This window comes from Arachis ipaensis, chromosome B07, assembly GCF_000816755.2.
Source record: "Arachis ipaensis cultivar K30076 chromosome B07, Araip1.1, whole genome shotgun sequence".
NCBI classification, from domain to species: Eukaryota; Viridiplantae; Streptophyta; class Magnoliopsida; order Fabales; family Fabaceae; genus Arachis; species Arachis ipaensis.
In genome coordinates, this window is record NC_029791.2 from 71,897,293 (window position 1) to 71,924,375 (window position 27,083).

Here is a 27,083-nt window from a genome sequence, read left to right on the forward strand (position 1 = left end):
GTAGATATATACATGTTGGGATTTTATCCCTCTAAGTTGGGCAACTTTTAGATCTTTGGTTTCGCACCTCATTATAAAACCTTTTCAGGAAAAAGATTGTGCCTTGTCCTAAGATCCTTTATTACCCCTAACTATAGTACCTTCTTAGGTTGCAGGTGTGCCATGACCTAGGAAGCTCTCGCCCGTCGACTTCGAACAGTCTGTAGTAGCCCTTTCCAAGTACTTCTATGACTCGATAGTGTCCTTTCCAGTTTATTGCCAACTTTCCTTCCCCAGGTCGAGTTATTCCAATATCATTTCAGATTAGGATGAGGTCGTTTTCAGCAAAACCTCGTGGCATGACTTTTTGATTGTATTTTGAAGCCACTCGACGTTTCAATGCCTCTTCCCTAATCCGAGCTCTTTCTTGGACTTTTGGAAGCAGGTCGAGTTCTTCCCTTTGAAGTTGGGAGTTGGCTTCTTCATTATAGTTGATTATTCTAGGTAACCCTTCTTCAATCTCCACTGGGATCATTGCCTCCATTCCGTATGCTAATTGGAAGGGTGATTCCTTTGTGGTGGAATGTGGCGTTGTTCGATATGCCCATAGGACTTGTGGGAGCTATTCAGCCCAGGCTCCCTTTGCGTCCTGTAATCTCCATTTTAGTACAGCCAATATGACTTTGTTAGCAGCTTCGGCTTGTCCATTGGCTTGGGGATGTTCTACCGAAGTGAACTGGTGTTTTATGTTCAAATCGGCCACTATCTTTCTGAAGCCTGCATCGGTGAATTGGGTGCCATTGTCTGTGGTGATAGAGTATGGAACTCCGAACCTTGTGACAATGTTCCTGTATAGGAATTTTTTACTTCTTTGAGTAGTGGCATTAGCTAGAGGTTTCACCTCGATCAATTTTGTGAAATAATCTACCCCTACTATGAGGAATTTAACTTGTCCCGATCCCTGAGGGAAGGGTCCGAGAAGGTCGAGTCCCCATTTTTGAATGGCCACGGTGAGGTCCCACTGATGAGTTCCTCTGGCGGGGTGATGTGAAAGTTGGCATGTTTCTGACATGGTGGATATATCTTTACCAACTACGTGGCTTCTTTTTGTAGAGTTTGCCAATAGAACCCTACCCGGAGTACTTTCTTGGTAAGTGCTTGCGCTCCGAGGTGATTGCCACAGATGCCACTGTGTATCTCTTCTAGGACTTCTTTTCTGTTGGAAGTCGGTACATATTTTAACAATGGTATTGAGATTCCTCTTTTGTATAGGGTATTGTTTATGATAGTGTAGTATTGTGCCTCCCGTTTTAACCTCTTTGCCTCCTTTTTATCTGTAGGAAGTGTTTCTGTTTTGAGGTAGTTAATTATGGGAGTCATCCATCCTTGATCCAAACCTGTTATAGCTAGGATTTTTTCTTCTTCCGAGATTAACGGGTTCTGTAGCATTTCCTGGATGAGGCTTCTATTGTTACTGATGCGCATAAACTAGTTATGCTACGATTTAGAAAATTGCACGATCGGCAAAATTCCTTCCGGCAAGTGCACCGGTTATCGTCAAGTAAAAACTCACAATAGAGTGAGGTCGAATCCCACAAGGATTGGTTGAGTGAGCAATTCAATTCTTCAGGCCCAATCCCATAAACCATGATATTCAATTGGGTTTCATGCCAGAGTAAGTTTAAGTTAATGTTTGTGCTAAAGACTAACTTAAACCGCAATATTTTTGGCCCAGAAACCTTTTCCAAGAGTGGCGTTTAAGTTGCAGTTTAAGCTTAAACTGCAGCTTAAACGCCAGACACTTCCAGTGAAGCCTTTTGTAGAAGCACGTTTAAGCTTCAGTTTAAGGTTAAACTGAAGCTTAAACGTGGAGATAGGAAGGGTAGCCCTGGAGGGCGAACACGTTTAAGCTCCAGTTTAAGGTCAAACTGGAGCTTAAACGTGGAATGGCTCCCTGGTGCACTTCCCACTTCTGGCGTTTAACCTCCAGTTTAAGGTTAAACTGGAGGTTAAACGTGGAACTGCCCCCCTTGGTATCCTTCTCACTTCTGGCGTTTAACCTCCAGTTTAAGGTTAAACTGGAGGTTAAACGTGGAACTGCCCCCCTTGGTATCCTTCTCACTTCTGGCGTTTAACCTCCAGTTTAAGGTTAAACTGGAGGTTAAACGTGGAACTGCCCCCCTTGGTATCCTTCTCACTTCTGGCGTTTAACCTCCAGTTTAAGGTTAAACTGGAGGTTAAACGTGGAACTGCCCCCCTTGGTATCCTTCTCACTTCTGGCGTTTAACCTCCAGTTTAAGGTTAAACTGGAGGTTAACCTTCAATTCCAGCATTTCTTAGCCTTCATGACTCTGGCGTTTAAGCTCCAGTTTAGGCTTAAACTGGAACTTAAACTCCACATGTGATATTCAAGCTTCCTTTATTGATTTTGTTGCTTCCTTGCTTAGCCTCTTCTTCCCTGAAATCATCCAAACAATTGCATCAAAGTCTTGCAAAATTTCATGAGAAATCTTCCATTCATAGTATTCAAGTAATATAACTAAAAACTCATGGAATTTGCATCAAAATTATACTGTTTGGATGGTTCATTGCTTTGCTCTTCTTTTAACCATTCTTGGTTACTTTAAGCTCAAGAAAATGCATAAAACCACTAAAACTAACAGAAAAATACTAGTGAAACTAGCCTAAGATGCTTTGGCATCAGTTACCCCCTGGTTTGGTGTTGGCTAGCTTTGAGAGTGCATCAGCTCGGGCATTTTGTTTGCGGGATATGTAGCAGATCTCATACTCCCCGAGTTGTCTGAGCTGTTCCCTGGTTTTATCCAAATACTTTTTCATGGTGGGATCCTTGGCTTGGTAGCTCCCTGTTATTTGTGAAGTGACCACCTGTGAGTCGCTGAAGATGATGAATTTTTGAGCTCCAACCTCTTTAGCTAGCTTCAAACCAGCTAGTAGTGCCTCATATTCAGCTTGGTTGTTTGAGGCAAGGAACCCAAATTTGAGGGAATGTTCAATTTGGGTTCCTTGGTTGCTTTCAATTATCTCACCTGCACCGCTTCCATTCTTATTCGAGGAGCCGTCCACATAGAGATTCCATTCTGTGGGGGTTTCCGGGGTGTCTGTAAATTCTGCAATGAAGTCGGCCAGGTATTGTAATTTGATGGTTGTCCATGCTTCGTATTGAAGGATGAATTCAGACAACTCGACTGCCCATTACAAGATTCTGCCTGCTAGATCTGTTTTCTGCAATATCCCTTTTATGGCTTGGTTGGTCCGAACCGTAATGGTGTGGGTTTGGAAATATGGACGGAGTCGTCGAGATGTTAAGATGAGGGCGTAGGTGAATTTTTCTATTTTTTGGTAGTTCAGCTCGGATCCTTGTAATGCTTTACTGATGACGTATACGGGTTGTTGCCTATTGTCGTCTTCTCGAACTAATGCTGAGGCTACTGCCTGACTTCTTACCGCGAGGTACAATATGAGTGGTTCTCCTTCTCGTGGCCGAGATAAGATATGTGGCTGTCCTAGGAATCTTTTGAAATCTTGGAAGGCCTGTTCACACTCTGTTGTCCATTCGAACCTCTTTCCTTTCCTTAGAGTAGCATAGAAGGGAAGAGATCTTATCGCTGATCCTGCTAGAAATCTGGACAAGGCTGCCAGTCTTCCATTGAGCTGTTGTACCTCTTTGATGCAAGTCGGGCTCTTCATATCAAGTATCGCCTGACATTTATCTGGATTCGCCTCGATTCCTCTTTGTATGAGCATAAAACCCAAGAATTTTCCAGCTTCTACGGCAAAAGTGCATTTTGTAGGATTGAGTCGTATGCCATGCCTTCTTATAGTGTCGAATACTTGGGTCAGGTCAGACAATAGCGTCTCTTCACTTTGTGTCTTTATTAACATGTCATCCACATAGACTTCCATGATTTTTCCGATGTGATCCGTAAAGACCTTATTCATTAATCTTTGATAAGTAGCTCCTGCATTTTTAAGACCAAAAGGCATGACGATGTAGCAGTAGTTTGCTTTTGGGGTTAAGAATTAAGTTTTTTCTTGGTCGGGTGGATACATTGGGATTTGCTTGTATCTCGAATATGCGTCCATAAATGAGAGGTATTTATATCCGGAGGAGGCATCTACCAGAGCGTCGATACTTGGGAGTGGACAAGGATCTTTTGGGCAGGCTTTGTTGAGATCAGTGTAGTCGGTGCACATTCGCCACTTCCCATTTGATTTTTTCACCAAGACGACGTTAGCTAGCCATAGTGGGTACTTGTCTTCTCTTATGAATCCTGCCTCCAGTAGAGCTTGTACATGCTCTTCCACAGCTTGGATTGTTCTGGTCTGAGCTTTCTTCGTTTCTGTTGTACTGGTCGAGATCCTGGGTAGACCGCCAGCTTGTGGCACATTAACTTGGGGTCTATGCCTGGCATGTCTACAGCCTTCCACGTAAAGAGGTCGACATTGTCTCGTAAGAACTATACGAGGGAATCTTTTATATCTCTTTTTAGGATTGTACCAATATTGGTTGTTTTGTCTGGGATGTCTCTGATCTGGAATTTCTCTACTTCACCTTCTCCTCTGCCTTTGAGGTTTAGACTTTCATTGTAACAGTGACGTGCCGTCCTCTGGTCTGCTTTTATTGTAGCTATCCCTTCTACAGTTGGGAACTTCATGCATAGATGTGGAGTCGAGACTACTGCGCCAAGCTGATTTAATGTTCTCCGACCTATTAAGGCATTGTAGGCTGAACTCACATCGACTACAATGTAGTCTATCTTGAGTGTTCTTGAATGGTTTCCCTTTTCGATGGTTGTGTGTAGTGAGATGTATCCGAGTGGTTGAACTGGGGTGTCTCCCAGTCCGAACAGGCTGTTTGGATATGCTCTGAGTTCTTTTTCTTCCAAGCCGAGCTTGTCGAAGGCAGTTTTGAACAAGATGTCGGCGGAGCGCCCTTGGTCTATCAGTGTGCGGTGGAGATTTGCGTTTGCCAGTATAATAGTGATGACCATGGGATCGTCGTGTCGTGAGATGATACCGGCTGCGTCCTCTTTGGTGAAAGTAATTACAGGGATGTCGGGTGCTTCCTCCTTCCCCTCGACATGATATACTTCTTTAAGATATCTTTTGCAAGGTGATTTGAAGATTCCTCCTCCCGCAAATCCGCCGTGTATCATGTGGACATGTCTTTCGGGTGTACGAGGTGATCGCTCGGTTTGTCCGACATCTTCGTCTCTTCTTCTTTTTCTTTGCTCATCGTCTCGGGTGGCCAGGTACCGATCTATTTTCCTTCTCTTACTAGTTTTTCTATGACATTCTTTAAGTCAAAACATTTGTTAGTAGAATGCACGTGGATTCGATGGTATTCACAATATTCGGTCTGATTTTCTCCTCCTTTTTTGCCTTTGAGTGGTCAAACTGGGGGTATTTTTTCGGTGTGGCAGACTTCTCTGTAGACATCCACAAGGGACACCCGGAGTGGGGTATAATTATGGTATTTTTTGACTTTTCCCCATGTCGTTCTTCCTTCTTTTTGGACTCTTTATCCTTATCCCGGGAGGGGTAGGTGAATCCGGATTGAGGTCTCTCCTAGTCGAGAGTTTTCCTCCATGAATTGCACTTCGTTTAGAGATGTGGGGTGTTTTTTTGATATAGATTGGCTAAAATGTCCCTCTCGCAAGCCATTGATGAGGCCCATAATGGCGGCCTCTGCTTGGTAGGCTTTGTATGTCCAGGCATGTTTTGTTGAATCTTTCCATGTAGTTGCGAAGACTTTTCCGATCTCCTTTCTTGATTCCTAATAGACTTGGGGCATGCTTAGCCTTATTTTTTTGGATGGAGAACCTGGTGAAAAACTTCTTGGCTAAGTCGTCGAAGCTTGAGATGGACCTAGGAGGTAGGTTGTCAAACCATCTAATTGTTGTCTTTGTTAGAGTAGTCAGAAAGGCTTTGCAGCAAACTGCATCTGAGGCATCGGTGACGTACATTCTGCTTCTGAATTTACTGAGATAATGGCTGGGATCTGTAGTGCTATCGTACAGAGTCATGTCGGGAAGTTTGAAGTCTTTTGGGATTTTAGCCTTCATAATCTCTTTGGTGAATGGATCTTGGTCCTTACAGGAGTCGTTTTCGTGACCAGATCGAGTAGTCTTGGTTTTGAGATCGGTGACGTTAGGATTTTCTATCGGTAAAGAATAAGAGTAATCACGTTGTAAGTATAGATTCTAAACCAACAGAAAATCCCTTCGTACAAACGTTTTGGTTGTCACAAGTAACAAACCCCTTTTTAAAATTGATAACCGAAGTATTTAAACCTCGCGTCGTTTTCTCAAGGAATTGCAGGGAGGTGTTCTTATTATTGGTTATGAGTCTTGTAAATTGGGGGTTTTGAAAGTAAGAAAGCAGTATGTTGAATGATAAGAAGAATAAAATAAATAAATAACTATAAAATAGACTCTTGGCAAGATATGAAAACTGGAAGTCCTATCCTGGTTATCCTTATCAATTGTAATGAAAATTGGATTTTTCTCCCACTTTGTTAACCTCTAACTATGAAGGTAAGTTAAGTGGATGAATTAATTTTTGAATCCTCAAGTCCTAGTCCTTCCTTGGGAAAGGCTAGAGTTATTGGATCTCGAATTAATTCTTGAAGAACTCTAATTTTCAATCAACAAGGAGTTTGATAACTCAAGTGTCTCCAATTTATCAATTCATCAATTAAAACCAAGAATATAACAAGCTAAATGAAAATCATAAATATAAAATACCTTAATTGCATTAATAATAGAAATCAATTCTAACATGAAAATTCATAAATTAAATTAGAAAAATAAATAAAGAAACATTGAACCTGTGATTGCAGAAGATGAAATCCTAATCCTAATCTTAAGGGAGAGGAGAGAACCTCTAATCTGTGTTTTCTGGGCCGCAAACTGGGTCGAAAATAGCCCAGAAATCGCTGGAAAAGAAATCTGCCATACTGATTTTTATCACTGTGATGCGTCCGCGTGGAGCACGCGTTCGCGTCGCCTAGCGTCAGGGTAACTATAGTATATTATAATTCAAATCGAAGCCCCAGACGTTATAGCCTCTAATCTGTGTTTTATGGGCCACAAACTTGGTCAAAAATAGCCCAGAAATTGCTGGAAAAGAAATATGCCACACTGATTTTTATCACTGCGATGCGTCCGCATGGAGCATGCGTTCGCATCGCCTAGCATCAGGGTAACTATAATATATTATATATCAAATCAAAGCCCCGGACGTTAGCTTTCTAACGCAACTGAAACCGCGTCGTTTGGACCTCTATGGCTAAAGTTATAGCCGTTTGAGTGCGAAGAGATCAGGCTGGACAGCTTAGCAATTTCTCCAACTTCTTGTATTCCTTCCACTTTTGCATGCTTCCTTTCCATCCTCTGAGCCATTCCTGTCCTGTAATCTTTGAAATCACTTAACACACACATCAAGGCATCTAATGGTAATAAGAGAGGATTAAACATAGGGAACTTAAGGCCAAAGAAGCATGTTTTCAATCAAAGCACATAATTAAGAAGGCGAATGTAAAACCATGCAAATAGTATGAATAAGTGGGTAAAGAGTTGATAAAAACCACTCAATTGAGCTCAAGATAAATTATAAAATAGTGGTTTATCAACCTCCCCACACTTAAACATTAGCATGTCCTCATACTAAGCTCAAGAGAAGCTATAAAAGGGTGAAGAGGAAAGGTAGAATGTATGAAATGCAACTTATTTATATGAATGCAACTCTATACAAAAATATTTCTACCTACTTGGTTAAAAGTAAATAAGTTCTCCAAGACGAAAATAATTCAGATTTCATTAATTCAAATCATACAATAAAAAGCAAGTAAACTTGTAGGAAGATAGCTCATCAAAGCAGGGAACATAGAAGTAAGCACTGAACCCTTACTGGTAGTGTATATCACTCTAATCTCTCAAGTGTCTAGGGTTAATCACTCTACTCTTCTCTAGTCATGCTTTCTAAACTTTGTTCTTCATCTAACCAATCAACAAAAATTTAATGTACCAATGCAAACATCATGAGGTCTTTTCAAGGTTGTAATGGGGCTAAGGTAAGGGTGAGGGTATATATATGTGGCTAAGTGATCTATATAAAGTGAATCCTTGATTAGTCTAAGATCTCACCTAATATATACATACTTTATATAATTTTAAAATGCTTTACCTAGCAACCTAAATTTTTTCCACTTTTGTATTACATGCTCATGTATCAAACTTATTTTTGAATTTTGTCCCATGTGCATTGATTCTTTTTTATTTTGCATTTGGGGTAATATTATTTTTCTCTTTTTTTTTGGATCCCCTTATTTAATTACTTAATATTTTTTTCAATGCACATGGTAATTTAATTATTTTGATTTCATATGAGCATGCTTCCCAAATTTTCAAATAACTTATTTAATTTAATTCCCTACTTTTTCATATCATCCCATGTTCCCATAAAATTTCCCACACTTAAATTATACACAATATCTATCTTAAGCTAACCAAGGATTCAACTTGGGATTTTTATTTTGTTTTTCTGCTTAAGGCTAGTAATGTGGTTATGAAATAGAAGGGGGTTAAAAAATTCAAAGTAGCTAACAAGGGTGATGTAAAAGGTAGGCTTATTTGGGATAAGTGAGCTAATAAAAAATAATGGCCTCGATCATATGCAAGCATGTAAATACACTAAATAATGGACATATAGAATGGAACAAAGCAAAGATTGCAATCATAGAGAAGAAAACACACAAGAATAAAAATTATGGTTAAATAATGTAACCATATAAATAAGCTCAAAATCTCACAGGTTGTGTGTTCTTTGGCCCAAAAATCATGTTCCAAATACAACTTCTGACAAATTTTAACATAAAATTTTTCAATTTAAATTAGTGAAAATTTTCAAAAATAGAGTCCTAAAAAGAAATTTATTACTTTAACCAAGTAGTAACTAAATGCATAAAATCAAACAAACATGCAATTAAACATGCAAATGCAATAACTAATTACAAAGAAAATTTAAATATTGGTGTTGAGACAAGAAAGTACTAACCCATGGAGATTGATATCGACCTCCCCACACTTAAAAATTTCACCATCCTCGGTGCATGCTAAGATGTGCAGGTGGACGGGTTGTTCCAACTGATGCTTTTCTTCAAGGATTGTGCAGATGGACTTATTTGTCTCCCTTTTAGAAGTTTCTCCTTTTTGCCATCTTTGGTGGCCAGCCTGAAAGAAGAGGAAAAGAAGAACAGTAACCCAGAAATAAAGATAAGAAACAATTAAAACATGGGTTGGTTAATGCCAAATAACGAGGGTCTCAATTACATGGTAGCTACAACATGCAAGTGAGAAAACAATAGAAGCACATGGCATACCAGTGGTGCAAAATGTTGCAACAATGAGGGAGAGTGTGGGTAAAGAGAGGTAATATAAATTCATACCAATGCAAAAGTAATACAGGTATAAAAGATTAGCATTGAATTAAATAATATTACCTAACCAGAATAAAACAGGTCACTAAGCACCCAAAATAATTCAAGAGAAGATGCAATAGTTAAATAAGAAATTTCAACACCAACAGAAAAGTAATAAATTTAGAAAAGAAAGTAAAAATATGCACAAAATTAAAATGCAATGAATGAAAGTATGCAAATAAATTAAGTAAAAAAAGAATGAAGGTGAAAAAGAATGAGAAGTGAAAGAGATAAAGTAAGAAAGAAAAAAGAAAGAACGAAAGATAGAAGAAAAATTAGGATTTGGGAAGGAAAAAGATAAGATATTTTTGGCAGAGTTGGATGAGCTGTGCGGCGCGAGCGACGCGGATGCGTGGGGTACGCGTTCGTGTGAGCAGCGTTTAAATGATTCGACGCGGTCGCGTCGGTCACGCAGACGCGTGACATGATCCGTGCGAATAGCGCGAGGGCAGCCTCGCGCTCGCACAACTCTTTGGTCAAGATCGGAGGATGACGTGGACGCATGGGGCACGCGGTCGCGTGGTAGGGCTTGTGCATCTAGCACCATTTCAACCCCATTCCAGCCCAACTTACTGCCATACACCGATTTACGTTGATTCCACAGAGCCACGCGGTCGCGTGGGGGACGCGGACGCGTGGGAGGCTCTTTTGCCACATGACGCGGTTGCGTCAGCGACGCAGTCGTGTGGGGTCAAATTATGCTAAAGGCACGCCTCCATCTATGCTCTCGCATGACTCTCTGTTCAATTCTTTTCTTCCCAACATACTAGTGACGCGGACGCGTCAGCGACGCTGCCGCGTCGCGTGCGTGTTTTTTTTTTTTTATATATGCAATTATGCAATTATGTAGTATGCAATGCTAATGTAGATGCTATGAATAATTCCAGGTTCAACGAAATTAAAATAAAATAAAAACAAACAACATGAAATAAAATTGAAAAAGAAACGATCATACCATGGTGGGTTGTCTCCCACCTAGCACTTTTAGTTAAAGTCCTTAAGTTGGACATTTGATGAGCATCCTGTTATGGTGGCTTATGTTTGAATTCATCCAAAAATCTCCACCAGTGTTTGGAATTCCAACAGCCTCCGGGGTCCCAAACTAGGCACGTAAAGCCTTTGAGCAGCTTCAAACAGATTCTTAGGCTTCCGGGGTGTTGAATGTCAGAATAGATTCCCGGATCCCAAACCTTGCTTTTGTACCCGTCTTCTTGTTGATCATCATGATTCCATCCGGGTGGCAAGCAATCTGAATTCTCACTAAAGTGGCCAACCAGCTTCCTAGACCCATTCAGTTGAGCTTTACACCAACCTTTGCATTTAAACTTTGAGTATGCAACCATATTGAACCTTGCTTGACAACTCCAACCACTAACCATCTTCCTCTTACTCTTAATGCCACAAAGAGCTCTAAGTTGACCATCCGTCTCTAGTAACCCATATTCAAGTGGAATTAGAAAGCTAAGGGATATGAATTTTACCCACTTGAATGTTGTGAAGGATGATGGCAACTTAGGGGGAGGGGTTTCTAATGAACTTGCAAGCTCCACTCCTTTGTGTTCTTCTTTGACAACTACCACCTCTTTGCAAGCTTCTTCAATATCAACCTCTTCCTCTTGGTAGCTTTCTTCCAATTCAATCTCTTCTTTATTGTTTACCAAGGGCATGGGAGGTTGTGCTTCTTCTTTTTTAATCTCCATCTCTTGATTGACCTCTTCCAAGTCCTTAATCATGATATGCCTTGGAGGTTGTACACCCTCCTCAGCATCAATTTCAATCGCCTTGGAAGGAGGTTCTATAACCTAACTTTCCCATAGAGGTTCAGCATCTCCTAAGTCTGCAACCATTTCTTCCTTTTCAATAATTACAGCTTCCTCCACTTGTTTCAGTACAAAGTCATGCTGTCCATTGGAGTTTCTAGTATCTCCTTTATGCTACGCTCTTTTATTGATTCTCCACATGTAGCCATGGGAGCATGATAAACCACTATTTTATGATTTATCTTATACTTAATTGAGTGATTTTTATCTACTCTTTACCCACTTATTCATACTATTTGCATGGTTTTACACTTGCCTTCCTAATTATGTGCTTTAATTGAAAACATGTTTCTTTGGCCTTATATTTGCTAATATTAAATCCTCTCTTATCACCATTAGATGCCTTGATATGTGTGTTAAGTGATTACTTCCCTCCAATTCCTTGAGAAGACGACCCGATGTTTGAATACTCGGTTATCAATTTCAAAGGGGTTTGTTACTTGTGACAACCAAAACGTTTGTAAGAAAGGTTGATTGCTTGGTTTAGTAACTATACTTGCAACGAGAGTTTACTATAACCTCTAAACCATCAATCTTTCGCTCTTTCAAAATGGCGCCGTTGCCGTATACTTGCAAACGTGTGCCTTATTATTGGTTATTGTAAATATTTTATTTTTGCTTGTTTATTTGTTTTTATTTTTGTTTTTATTTTTGCTTTTTCTTAAGTTAAGAGGTTATTGGTTTTTATTTCAAAATTTTTATTTTATCTTATCGTATTTTAAAAATCAAATTTCAAAATTCGAAAATTCGAAATTCAAAAAATTCAAAATTCAAAATTTCAAAATTAAATTTTCAAATTCAAAATTTGAATAACCTTTTAATTTAAATTTGTTTTATTTTTGTTTTTAATTTTTATTATTTACTATGAATTCTCACACCTCTCGCTTTGAGTTTGGTTCTAATAATGTTGAAAGAAATGGAAGCTACAGCAGGAACATGCATCAAGGTCAGAACAGTCAAGGATGGATGGAGCCAAGAGGATCTGATCAACCCTTTAGGCAACAACACCTTCCAGGATATCATGGACAAAGACCGTTTTACAATGCATACCAAGCTGATAAATATGGTGGACCTCCTGGTTACCAACAAGCCCCACCCTGTGCTTATAGACCATTCTCTCAACATAGCTTCGAACCACCATACTCACATGCCCCTTACCACCAAACACCACCATATGACCCTAACCCGTATCCACCATACCAACCACCTTATGAGCCAAATGAACCCTCCTATCCACCCCAAACCTCCATGGAGAAATCACTTACCGATCTAAACTCTACTATACAAGCTCTCGTTGCCCAAATCAAACCACCAAGTACCTTCATCAATTAACCCTCAAGCTCTAGGGCGCTTTCTTTTCAACCACAGAATGATCTCTCCATCCCATCACCACCATCCATGGAAGAGCACCCACATCCATCAATCCAGGAGCAACATGATCCCAATGATGCTATTGATATGGAACCAGAGAGAAGGGATCATCTTCGCGAATCCATACTTCATAAGGAGCTAGAGGAGGCCCTAAAGGTGAAGGTAGTAAAAACCCTTGAAGTCGAAGGAGCGATTGAAGAATTAGTGAAGAAAGAATCAAGGGATCATCTCAAGGAAGCAGCGGATCAATTTCATGCAACTCTATATAAAATAAATCAAGTGATAATTCGATTAGCTTCCCAACGCTCGAACACTCAAAGTGTTCCCATGGCTACATGTGAAGAATCAAAAGAAGAGAAAAGCATGAAGGAGACACTAGAAGAACATGGCTTTGTATTGAAATAAGTGGAGGAAGCCATAATAGTTGCAGAGGAAGAAATGGTTGAAGATTTAGGAGATGCAGAACCTCCATGTGAAAGTCAAGTTATAGAGCCTCCTTCAAAGACGTTTGAAATTGATGCTGAGGAGGGTGTACAACCTCCAAGGCATATCACAGTTGAAGACTTAGAAGAGGTTGATCAAGAGATGGAGATTCAAGAAGAAGAAGCACAACCTCCCATTCCCTTAGAAAGCAATGAAGAGAAGATTGAATTGGAAGAAAGCTACCAAGAGGAAGAGGTTGAAATTGAAGAAGCTTGCAAAGAGGTGGTAATTATCAGAGAAAAGCACAAGGGAGTAGACCTTGCAATTTCATTAAAAATACCTCCCCCTAAGTTACCATCATCCTTCATGACATTCAAGTGGGTAAAATTCATATCCCTTAGCTTTCTGATTCCACTTGCATATGGGCTACTGGAGACGGATGGTCAACTTAGAGCTCTTTGTGGCATTAAGAGTAAGAGGAAGATGTCCAGTGGTAAGAATTGTACTGCAAGGTTCATTATGGTTGGAAGCTTTAAGTTTAAATGCAAAGATTGGTGTAGAGCTCAACTGAATGGGTCTAGGAAGTTGTTTGGCCGCTTTAGTGAGAATTCAGATTGCTTGCCACCCGGATGGAATCATGATGATCAACAAGAAGACGGGTGCAATAGCAAGGTTTGAGATCCTGGAATCTATTCTGACATCCAACACCCCGGGAGCCTAAGAATCTGTTTGAAGCTGCTCAAAGGCTTTACATGCCTAGTTTGGGATCCCGGAGGTCATTGGAATCACAAACATTGGTGGAGATTCCTGGATGAATATAAGCATAAGCCACCATAACAGGGAGCTCACCAAATGTCCAACTTAAGGACTTTAACTAAAAGTGCTAGGTGGGAGACAACCCACCATGGTATGATCGTTCCTTTTTCATTTTTATTTAGTTTTATTTGTTTTCGAGTTTTATTTTATTTTATTATATTGAACCTGGAGTTTTGCATCAAATTCATATTAACACTGCATTTTGCATATTTTCAGTAAAAAAAAAAAACACGCACGCGACGCGGCAGCATCGCTGACGCGTCCGCGTCACCAGTGCAAAGGGGAAGAAAAGAAAACGAACAGAAAGTCACGCGAGAGCGTGGCTGGAGGCGCGCCTTTAGCATAATTTGATCCCACGCGACCGCGTCAGGTGGAAACATTGGCCTCCCACGCGACCGCGTGTCCCTTTAAATCGACGTAACAATGGTGTATGGCCGAAAGTTGAGCTGGAGTTGGGCTGGACCCGTGGTAGAAGCACAAGCCCTGCCACGCGTACGCGTCACCCACGCGTCTGGGTCATATTGGAAATAAGGCCACCCGCGCGATCGCGTCGACCACGCGACCGCGTCATCATGGATTTTGGCAAAACCAAGTTTCGAACAGAAAGTTGTGCGACCGCGAGGCTGCACTCGCGCCAATCGCACAAATCAGGCCACGCGTCCGCATGCCCCACGCGTCCACATCGCCTGACCTTATTGCGCACCACGCGACTGCGTCACCCACGCGACCGCGTCGCTAGCGTCACACAAGCTATCCAGATTAGTGCCAATTTTCTCATCTTTTCTTCTCTAATCCTAATTTCTTCTATCTTTTCTTCTTTCTTCTTTCTTTCTTACTTTGTTTCTTTCCCTTCTCATTCTTCTTATCTTTTATTTTATTTTATTTATTTGCATACTTTCATTCATTGCATATTTTTATTTTTCTAAATTTATTATTTTACCATTGGTGTTCAAATGTTCTTATACAACTGTTACATCTTTTCTGGTATTTTCTTGGTGCTTAATGACTTGTTTAATTTTGATTGAGTAATATTATTTAAATTAATGCCAATCTTTTATATTTTATTACTTTTGCATTGACATGAATTTATATTATCTCTCCTTCCCCACTCTCTTCCCCATTGTTGTACATTTTGTACCACTGGCATGCCATGGCTTCTATTGTTTTCTCACTTGCATCTTGTAGCTACCATGTAATGGAGACCCTTATTATTTGGCATTAACCCATCCATACTATATTTATTTTCCTATCATTATTTCTGGGTTACTCTTCTTCCCTTTTTCTTTCAGGATGGCCACCCGGAAGAGAACCGGAAGACGTTTACATGGGGTGACAGGCAAGTCAATCTGCACATATTTTACCACTTGGTTGAAGTAATATTTTCTTTTTTAAGAAAATTTTTAGAGCATTTTACTAATTTGAATAAAATTTAATGTTACACTTGTTTGAAGAGATATTATACTGGAACATGGTTTAGAGCTCGAACACACAAAACCTGTGAGATTTTTGAGCCTATTTGAATTGGTTGCATTTTATCAACCAAAAATTTTGTTTTAGTGTGTATTTTTCTCTCTAAAATTGTGATCTTTGCTTTGCTTAATTCTATATTTCCATTGTTTAATGTATGCATACACTTACACGATTAAGGCCTTTGTTTCACTGAGCTTACATACCCATATGGCCTTAACCTTTCATTATCCCTTGCAAACCAATTTTGAGCCTATTTTACCCCTTTGTTCTTTACTTTAGCTCATCACTAACTCTAAGCGAAAAATAATAATGTCCTTAATTTGAATCCTTGGTTAGATTAGACTAGTGAAAGTGCTTATAAATTAAGTATGGGGAAATTGGGATTGAAAACATTTGGTTTGCTAATTGAGTATGTTAGAATTTTCTGAAAATGTGAAAGAAATGTTTAGGACATATTCATGCATTTAATAATTTAATCATATGAATTGAGAAAAATAAAAAAAAAAGAAAAAAAAAGAAAAGAAAAAAGAGAAAAGAAAAAGAAAAAGAGAAAAAGAAGAGAAAAAGAGCAAATAAGTAAAAGGGGACAAAATGCCCCAAAGTAAATGGTGAAAGCAATGCATATATACTGTACTTGAAATTAGAATGCATGAATATGTGGAAAATATGGTTAATGGACAGTTAGATGTGGTATTATGATTACATGGATTGTCTAAAGTTAGGTGGAAAGTTTAAGTTAATTAAGGATTCAGATTTTAGTCCACTTGGCCAAATGCAATCCTACCTTGACCCTAACCCCATTACAACCCTTAAAAGACCTCTTGGTATGTGTATTTGTGCATTAAATTTTTGTTGATTGTTAGATGAAGAGCAAGCCTTAGAAAGCAAGGATAGTGGAGAATTAAGAGAATTGAACCTTAAACACTTGAGTGATTAGAGTGTATACACTACCAGTGAGGGTTCGATGCTCAATTCCTTGTTCCCTGCTTTCATGAGCTATTTTCTTCTTGCAAGTCTATTTGTACTTCATTTTTATGATTTGAATTAGTGAAATCCAGTTCATATTTGTTCTTAAAAGATTTGTTTACTTTTAACCAAGTAGGTAGAAACATTTTGCATGTAGTTGCATTCATATAGATAGGTTGCATTTCATTCCTCTTCATTCTTTATAGTTTCTCTTGAGCTTAGCATGAGGACATGCTAATGTTTAAGTGTGGGGAGGTTGATAAACCACTATTTTATGGTTTATCTTGTGCTTAATTGAGTGGTTTTTATCTACTCTTTACCCACTTATTCATTCTTTACATTTGCCTTCCTAATTATGTGCTTTAATTGAAAACATGTTTCTTTGGCCTTATATTAGCTAATATTAAATCCTCTCTTATCACCATTAGATGCCTTGATATGTGTGTTAAGTGATTTCAGAGATTACAGGGTAGGAATGGCTCAGAGGGTAGAAAGGAAGCATGCAAAAGTGGAAGGAATACAAGAAGTTGAAGAAGTTGCTAAGCTGTCCAGCCTGACCTCTCTACACTCAAACGGCTGTAACTTGATCTACAGAAGTCCAAACGACGCGGTTCCAGTTGCGTTGGAAAGCTAATGTCCGGGGCTTCGATTTAATATATAATATACCATAGTTGCTCTGAAGCTAGGCGACGCAATCGCGTGCTCCATGCTGCCACCTCGCAGTGACGGAAATTCAGCGTGTTTGAATTCGCAACCAGCGAATTCCGGGCTGTTTCTGACCCAGTTCTCAGCCCAGAAAACACAGATTAGAGGCTATAAAGTAGAGGAATGTATCCATTCATAATCAGGCTTTCACATTCACAATTTTAGGATTTAGATGTAGTTTCTAGAGAGAGAGGTTCTCTCCTCTCTCTTAGGATTAGGATTTAGGACTTCTCTAAGTTTTAGGAGTGACTCTCAATCCCAGGTTCAATGTTCTTTTACTTTATATTTATCTCTTACTTTCAGATATTTTAATGCTTATATTAGTTATGTTGCCTATTTGGCTTATGCTACATTCATGTTATGATTTTCTTAATTAATATTATTTGAGGTATTTCAGTTATTATTGCTTTCTTTTATTTACATGATTATTGCTTCCCATCTGAAGGCATTTTTATTCCAGTAGATTTACTTTTCCCCTTTTGGTTTTGGTTAAGAAATTAGTAACTCAGGAGTTATCCAATTCAACAGCATAATTGATAATTGCTATCTTGCCAATTGAATTGAACTTCAATAATCCCAATCTTTTCTTAGGAAATAAATAGGATTCGAAGATCAAACCAATTTTTTCCTTTACATTCATTTGCTTTAGTAAAGGTTAACTAAGTGGAATTAAGATTCAACTTTCATTATTATTGATAAGGATAACTAAGTCTGGACTTCCAATTTCTTATACCTTGCCAAGAGATTTTATTATTATTATTTTATTTTACTTGTCATATAACATATTCCCTCCTTACTTCCAAAACCCCCAATATACAATCTTCATAACCAATAATAAGAACATACTTCCCTGCAATTCCTTGAGAAGATGACCCGAGGTTTGAATACTCGGTTATCAATTTCAAAGGGGTTTGTTACTTGTGACAACCAAAACGTTTGTAAGAAAGGTTGATTGCTTGGTTTAGTAACTATACTTGCAACGAGAGTTTACTATAACCTCTAAACCATCAATCTTTCACCTTGGAGTTTGTAAGAAAAGTTGATTGTTGAAGGTGTTTGGTGGTCCGATTTGGGCGAAGAGAGCTTGTATAGTAGAGTTTAGATCGGCAAGTGCTTTCTCCATAGAGGTTTGGGGTTGATAGGAGGGTTCATTTGGCTCATAAGGTGGTTGGTATGGTGGATACGGGTTAGGGTCATATGGAGGTGAATGGTGGTAGTTGGCTTGTGAGTGTGGTGGTTCAAAGTTATGTTGAGGAGGTTCATAGGCATATGATGGGGGTTCATCATATCTATCATCTTGGTATGCCCCCTGGAATGGCTCTTGACTATAGTAATTTGTTAGATGTTGGTTGTCACGGAAGGGTCCACCATAACTATTGTCTTGGTATGCATCGTGGAATGGTCTTTGTCTGTGGTACTGTGGAAGGTGTTGTTGCCAGAAGGGTTGATCAGATCCTCGTGGCTCCTTCCATCTCTGATTGTTTTGACCTTGATGCATGTTCCTGTTATAATTTCCATTCCTTGCAATAACATTGGAACCAAACTCAAAACGAGAGGGGTGAGAACTCATAATAGTAAATAAAAATTTAAAAACGAAAATAAAAACAAATTTTAAATTAAAAGGTTATTGAAATTTAAATTTTAAATTTGAAAATTAAATTTTGAATTTTGAATTTTGAAAAATTAAATTTTGAAATTTGAAATTTATATAATGAATTTTGAAATTTGATTTTTGAAATAAGATAAGATAAGGTTTTAAAAAAGATATGATTTTTGAAAAAGATTTAAATTTTGAAATTTAAATTTTAAAATTTTAAATTTTGAAATTTGAGATTTTAATTTTTAATTTTTAAATTGAAATTTGTTTGAAATTTTGTTTGAAATTTGTTTGAAATTTGAAATTTGAGTTTTAAATTTTGAATTTTTTGAATTTAATGAGGAAGGAGAAAAACAATAAAATGACACCAAACAGAAAATTTTTAGATCAAAACAAAGAAAACAACTAAGAACAACTTGAAGGTCAAGATGAACACGAAGAACAACTTGAAGATCAAGATGAACAGCAAGAACAAATTTTTTTTTTGAAAATTTTTAATAACTAAAGAAAAAAACCAATAACCTCTTAATTTACGAAAAAGCAAAAATAAAAAAAATAAAAACAAATAAACAAGTAAAAAGTAGATATTTACAATAACCAATAATAAGGCACACATTTGCAATTCCCCGGCAACGGCGCCATTTTGACGTTAGGATTTTCTATCGGTAAAGAATAAGAGTAATCACGTTATAAGTATAGATTCAAAACCAACAGAAAATCCCTTCGTACAAACGTTTTGGTTGTCACAAGTAACAAATCCCTTTTTAAAATTGATAACCGAAGTATTTAAACCTCGGGTCGTTTTCTCAAGGAATTGCAGGGAGGTGTTCTTATTATTGGTTATGAGTCTTGTAAATTGGGGGTTTTGAAAGTAAGGAAGCAGTATGTTGAATGATAAGAAGAATAAAATAAATAAATAACTATAAAATAGACTCTTGGCAAGATATGAAAACTGGAAGTCCTATCCTGGTTATCCTTATCAATTGTAATGAGAATTAGATTTTTCTCCCACTTTTTAACCTCTAACTATGAAGGTAAGTTAAGTGGATGAATTAATTTTTGAATCCTCAAGTCCTAGTCCTTCCTTGGGAAAGGCTAGAGTTATTGGATCTCAAATTAATTCTTGAAGAATTCCAATTTTCAATCAACAAGGAGTTTGATAACTCAAGTGTCTCCAATTTATCAATTCATCAATTAAAACCAAGAATATAACAAGCTAAATAAAAATCATAAATCTGAAATACCTCAATTGCATTAATAATAGAAATCAATTCTAACATGAAAATTCATAAATTAAATTAGAAAAATAAATAAAGGAACATTGAACCTGTGATTGCAGAAGATGAAACCTAATCCTAATCCTAAGAGAGAGGAGAGAACCTCTCTCTCTTAAACTACATCTAATCCTAAAATTATGAATATGAAAGCCTTCTTATGAATGAATGGATTCCCTTACTTTATAGCCTCTAATCTGTGTTTTCTGGGCCGCAAACTGGGTCGAAAACAGCCCAGAAATCGCTGGAGAAGAAATCTACCACGCTGATTTTCGTTATTGCGATGCATCCGCATGGAGTACGCGTTCCCGTCGCCTAGCGTTAGGGTCACTATGACATATTATATATTAAATCGAAGCCCCGGATGTTAGCTTTCCTACGCAACTAGAACCGCGTTGTTTGAACCTCTGTAGCTAAAGTTATAGCCGTTTGAGTGCGAAGAGGTCAGGCTGGACAGTTTAGCAATTTCTCCAACTTCTTGTATTCCTTCCACTTTTGCATGCTTCCTTTCCATCCTCTGAGCCATTCCTGCCCTGTAATCTCTGAAATCACTTAACACACACATCAAGGTATCTAATGGTAATAAGAGGAGATTAAACATAGGGAACTTAAGGCCAAAGAAGCATGTTTTCAATCAAAGCACATAATTAGGAAGGCAAATGTAAAACCATGCAAATAGTATGAATAAGTGGGTAAAGAGTTGATAAAAACCACTCAATTGAGCACAAGATAAACCATAAAATAGTGGTTTATCAACCGGCTTCGAGTTTTAGGAGCTTGTCCTCTAACGCACGGCGTCGTCTAACTTCCCTTCGTAGGTCTCTCTCAGCTTCTCGTTGATGCTCTACCTCCTTTTCGAGTTTCTTCAAGTGATCTTGAAGTGCTTCCATGGCTCCCATATTTGGTGAATCATTGTTTTTGTTAGGACGAGGAGTATCTTTTGGTGTAGTGTCCGCGTTCTTGTGCGGCGTTCTATCTTCTAGACCTGAATCATGGTCGTTGTCATGGTCGTCCGCCATGGTGGTGGGATGACTTCTAGGTTCCCCGGTAATGGCGCCAATGTTCCGAGGGTTACCTGAAACTGTAGATCGATCTCGGACAAAATCTTCGGTGTGGATCGAAGATGACGTGTCCGGCTGTGAGAGGCGGCCGCAGCTATCGTATCCGACTTGTTGATTTTAGCTGCACTGCTGATCCTTCGTCACCAGAGGGTGGGGGTACCTACAAGGGACTCCGATGCTTAAGTTAGCAAGGGTATTAAGCAGGTTTTTTGTGGAATCAGAGTATGAGTTATACCTGGGTGCTTCAGCGTATTTATAGTAGTGTGGAGTGACCTTTTTAGATAAGATAAGTTAGTTATCTTATCTTATCTTTATCTTTGAGTGAGGTCATTTTATCTTCAAGGGAACCGCCCTTATCTCTATAAGCTTAGGCTGCCTTTGGATTTGGGTTGTGTTCCTCTATCTAGGCCCTTTATTGGGCTTTCCTGGCAATTTGGCCGAGCTCTTTGAGAAGAGGTCGGATAGTCTGACCTGAAGAGGTCGGTCACTTTGTTGCTAAACATCCCGGGTCGGAGAAGAAGAAGAAAAAAAAAAGAGAAGGCTGCCTCTCAACAGGGAAGGTTGCCCTGTTATCACCCAGAACGCGACCTGTGTGGACGCACAGGGGACTGTGCAGATGCACAGAGACGAAAACTTAGAAGGGTGCGAACGCACACAACGTGCGATCGCTGCGACCAGAGGGGTTGCGAATGGTCGTGTGGACGCACGAGGATGTGCAACCGCACAGAGAGTTTTTTTTACTTGGGACAAAAGCTCGTGTGCGTGCGCACGCACAGAGGTTGGAAATGGGGGAGGTTGTGCCCACGCACAAGCTGTTCCCTCGCTGCCACCAGAGGGGCTATCAAATTACGTGCGGGCGCACACGCCTGTGCGGCCGCACAGGTGAAGCAGGTGATGGGTTGTGTGCATACGCACGCAGCTGTGCGCACGCACTGGTCAAGGAAAACTGGCAGCGCGCACGCCCAAACTGTGCTAGCGCTGCGACCAGAGGGAAAATCAAAGCGCGTGGGGTGTCTCCCACCAAGTACTTTGGTTTAGAGTCCTAAGTTGGACTTGCATGGCTTTGTTGGTCACTTGGGAACTTCACCAAGGAGGAAGATCTCCAACTCCTTGGCATGTTTGGGTTGAGTGTGATGAGTATGATCCTCTGAACTTGATCTCTTGGCAACATCCTCTTCTTTTCGCTCCTTGCCATCCTCATTGACTTGCTCTTCAACTACATCGCAGCCAAAAATAGAATACGCTTCAAAAATGGGCTTGTTGGACTCCTCCAAGGTGAACTTGACTAGCTTGTCATCCGCCTCAAAAGAATAGACTCCCGAATGTGCATCTAGCTTGAAACAGGATGTCTTTAAGAATGGCCTTCCAAGGAGTATGGATGATGGCTTGTTTGAGTCAATGGGAGGTGTCTCCAAAATGTGAAAATCAACTGGAAAGAACAATCCTTGGATATTGACTAGGACATTTTCGGCAATCCCAACAACGGACACAATACTCTTGTCGGCTAGAACAAACCTCGCCCCGGACCTCTTTAGGGGTGACAAATTCAATCTTTCATAAATGGAGAGTGGCATAATGCTCACACACGCCCCCAGATCACACATACAGTCCATGAATTTAATTCCGCCAATCAAGCAAGTGACCAAACATGGGTCGGGATCATTGCATTTTTTAGGAAGTAAGGAGGAGATAGAATCATCTACCGGCCTTGTGTTGAGGTTGCCAAGCTTTTCTTTGTGAGTGCAAACATCTTTAAGGAACTTGGCATATCTTGGCACTTGTTGAATTGCTTGGAAGAGAGGGACGGTGACTTCAACCTTCTTGAAAACTTCCACCATAGTGGGGTCAAGCTCTTCTTGTTTCTTGGCCTTCTTGGCTAAAGTTGGGAATGAAATGGGCAAAGGCTCTTCAAGCAAAGTCTTTCTCTTTGGCTCCTTGACCTTGGGTGGTTCTTCCTTGCTTTCATCAACACCTTCATCTTCATCCCTCATCACCTCCACTTCATCTCCCACATCTTCATTGTTTGTCTCCTCACTCAACTTTGTAGGTATAGCAACATTCTTATCCAATTTAGTGCCGCTCCTAAGGGTAATGGCATTGATGCTACCCTTAGGGTTGGGTTGAGGTTGGGAATACAAACTACTTGAGGTTGAAGCTTGTTGGGTGTTTTGTGCGGTTTGAGGAGGGAGAGTCAAACGGGAAAGGGCATCGGCTATTGTAGCCATATATGCTTCTTGTTTCTTGTGGAACTCTCGTTGTTCTTGCATGAAGGTGTGAATTGTGTCATTCATGTGAGGTTGGTTAGAGGGAAGGGCTTGGTTAACTTGAGGAGGGCTAGGCCTATTATGTGGGGGTTGGTACTTCCCTTGAGGTTGAGATTGTGGGAGTTGTTGGTATGGTTGTTGGTATGGTTGTTGGTATTGTGGTTGACCTTGGGGTTGTTGATAGTAGTAGACTTGGGTGTTTTGGTTGGGATGAGCTTGAGGAGCTTGGTTCCACCTTTGGTTTAAGTTATCCCTCCACTCTTGATTTTGATTTCCTCCATGTTGGTTGGATCCTTGGGTGTAATTTTGTTTTTGTGGGTAAGAGTTAGCTACCGCCAATGTAGTGTCCTCTTGGAGCTGAGGACACTCATCGGTGTAATGAGTGTTACACGCACACACACCACATACCCTTGGTGGTCCTTCGATCCTTAGAGGTTGAGGTGATGCACTTATCAAAGCTTGAGGAATTTGTTGTCCTTGGGTGAGTTGTCGCTACATAATTATCATTTCACCAAGGATCTTGGTCAAAATAGCATCTCCGGAGGGAGAAACTTCATTCACAGATTTTGATTGTGGGCTCTTCGCCCTTGAGTGCTGAGCGGAGTCCGCCAAGTCTGATATAACTTCCCATGCTTCCGTAGCGGTCTTGTTCTTAGTCAATGAACCTCCACTCGCGGCTTCTAGGAGAAGCTTGTCTTGGTGATGCATTTCTTGACAGAAATAACTGATAAGAACCAACTCAACAATCCGATGGTGAGGACAAGCCTCCAGCAACTTCTTGAATCTCTCCCAATACTCATACAAAGTCTCCCCGTCCCGTTGCACAATGCAAGAAATCTCTCTTCGCAACTTGTCTGTTTTCTTGGGAGGGTAGAACTTTTCCAAAAACCCTTTACGCAACAAGTCCTAGTTGGATCTAACTTCACCCGTCTGAGTATAAAACCACTCCTTCACTTTTCCCTCCAAAGAGAAAGGAAAGGCGAAGATCAACACTGCAGCCTCATCGGCCCTATGTCTTCTTGCGGTTGCATAAGCAACATGGAAATCCTTGAGATGCTTCAAGGGATCCTCTCCAGGCAGTCCATTGTACTTGGGGAGCAAGTTTATCGTGCCAGACTTGAGCTCAAAGTTTGGGTCTAAGGCCGGATACAAGATTTGAAGTGGTTGCAAGTTAAGATCAGGAGCTCCGGCTTCCTTCAAGGTGATTCTTCTAGGTGGGTCCGCCATGTCGGTGTCACCTGAGTCACTCAAAGAGAATTCAATACTCACCACAGATAAATATAGAGTCTCCTCATTGATTGGAGAATGATGGTCACGGATGGTTGGTGATAGTGAATGGGAGTGCTCCTCAAGGGAACCCGATTCACTATCCACAAAAGCTAGCTGGCGCCGAGCTTGCCTTAAACGAGTTAAAGTTCATTCAATTTCTAGATCAAAAGTGGCCAAGCTCGAGTCTGGAAGCGACCGTGTCATTCAACTGAGGAGGCAATAAAACTATGTAATTATGAAGGGCAAACGAAAATAGACAAGTAAACAAGAACCAACTCAACAATCAAAGACTACTAAAGTTAACTAAAGAAGAATATGGTATCTACAATTAGAGCCACGTAGCAAACCAAAATCAAGTATTCACATATTTACAACAACAAAAAATTGTAGCACTCATTGCACATAAAGTGAACTCCCCAGCAATGGCACCAAAATTTGATAATGATGACCAAAAGCATAGGTTTCGAAATCACACTAAAAATAGGATTGACGTTGTAAGTATAGTCCAAACCCACAATTGATCATCAATTAAATGTCAATTCAAAAGATGTCACAATCAAAACACATATAAACCGGGAGTTTGAAATCCCGAGTCGTCTCCCTATGAGCACTTTAGAACAATGAGTGTGCAATTCCGGTTGTAGTGATCAACGGGTTGTGAATAAAGAAATGAACATATAAATCAATAAAAGAACATGCAAAATTGTAATGATTGAACTAATTAAGAAATTAAAGAACCAACTATGCAATATAAACAAGTAAAGTATAAAAGAAATCAACATATAAAGGTATAAAAAATTGAAAGCATAAAAAATAGTCTTGGTTTGGAGTGAGCTAAGGGTCCTTTCCTTATTGGAACCACAACTATGACAATTATGATGGATTAGTCTCACTTGATCAACCCTCACATCGGAAGGTAAGTTAAATGAGTATAAGTGTCCTTAACCCACAAATCCTAAATTGCTTGCTAATTACTTTAGCAACAAATTAGCGTTAGTGGGAACAAGAACAATTAACAACCTAATAATTGAAACTAAATATTGGACATTCCAACTCTAGTAACCTAATTTCTCACTTTACCCAAGCCAATAACCAAAAATATAGCCTAAAACCATGTTTGACATTTTGTCAAGCACTTGGTGGGCAAAAAGCTTAAACATGAGGAAAATGAGTAAAGGCTTGAAACTAAAAGCAACAATTGATCTCAATCAACAAGAATAACACAAGAAAGCATGTAACAAGCATCAAACATCAAATTCATCAACAGGAGCATTAAATTGCAAGAGAGAAGCAAAATTGAACTATAACATGAATTAGAAGAAAAAGTAATGACAATGTAACAATAAAGAGTAATAACAAGAAAATACTTACAATGAAAGCTTGCAAAATCCAAGATCAAAAATGGAAATGGCACTTGAATGTAAAACCCTAGAATAAACCCTAATAGAGATGATGAAAAACTTAGAGAAAAACTAAACTAAAACTTCCTACTACTACTCCTAAACTATACTAAATGATATGGTATATTATGGCTTCATTCCCCCCTCCAATATGAGCTAGAAGACTTCAGAAATGGGCCTCCAAAACCCCCAAATCATGAGGCATGTGCTATTTTAACGAAGTCATGTGCGGACACCTTTGCGGATGCACAGACACGTGCGTCTGCACACTTCGCGAGAAATCCAGGCCTGTGCGTACGCACAAGCAGCTATGCGCACGCACACTAGGCGATGCTGGACCGGACGCACGACGCGCTCGAAGCACTCCACGCGCTCTGCTTGGATGGCTGTGCGTACGCACAGGTAGCTGTGCGCACGTACACGTCTCTGAGCTCATCTCCTTTGATTTCTCTTGCTTCCTCCACTTAGCATGCTCTTCTTCCATTTTCTCCAATCCATTCCTACCTTATATACCTGAAAGCACTCACCAACAACATCAAGGCATCGAATGGAAGGAAAATGGAATAAAATAGATTCAATTTGGTATAAAAGAGCATATTTTTATGATCAAGCACAAATTGGGAAGAGAGATCAAAAGCATGCTATATAAGGGAATAAGTGCAAGTTTATATTATGAAAATCCATCCAATTTTAACAAAAAATCATCATCAAATATGGATTCATCATTTCTCTTGATAATGGACTTTCAGTTGATAATCCCTGGTTAGTTAACCCAAGTTACCAAGTGTTAATGCACTCCATAGAACCTAATCATCCAAGCAGATCCTAGTACACAAACACCACAGGCATATGTCCTAAGGTCCTAGCTATTGGTATCTAGCCTTATTCATTGCTTTCTTTTGTTTTTGCTGCCACTTTTGGCTTTTCTTTTTCTTTTCTTTCTTTTTGTTTGTTTTCCTTTTCAACCAAGCACTTTTATTTACTAAGATTCATAGACAGTAAGCTAACTTTCACTTAGAAATAGAGCAATCTATCTTTTTATTCATTTGTAAGTGAGCTACTACACAATCAATTATACACCACCACTTACTGTTATTTTACTACTTGCTAAAAAGGAAATCTTCTACTTCTCTGTTCAATCATTTCTTTTATTGAAATTGAAAAGG

The 27,083-nt window shown here is 39.5% G+C and overlaps 1 protein-coding gene across 1 annotated transcript; it reads right to left on the reverse strand.

The window, feature by feature from the left end:
• On the reverse strand, window positions 22,055–23,275 carry LOC107607352. The gene has a single exon (XM_016309319.1). The coding sequence runs from the start codon at window positions 23,273–23,275 to the stop codon at window positions 22,055–22,057; it is 1,221 nt and encodes a 406-aa protein (XP_016164805.1).

What these genes read in the sequence shown, in the direction of transcription:
- LOC107607352 (XM_016309319.1), bottom strand. Translation starts at nt 23,275, where the DNA reads ATGAATGACACAATTCACACCTTCATGCAAGAACAACGAGAGTTCCAC.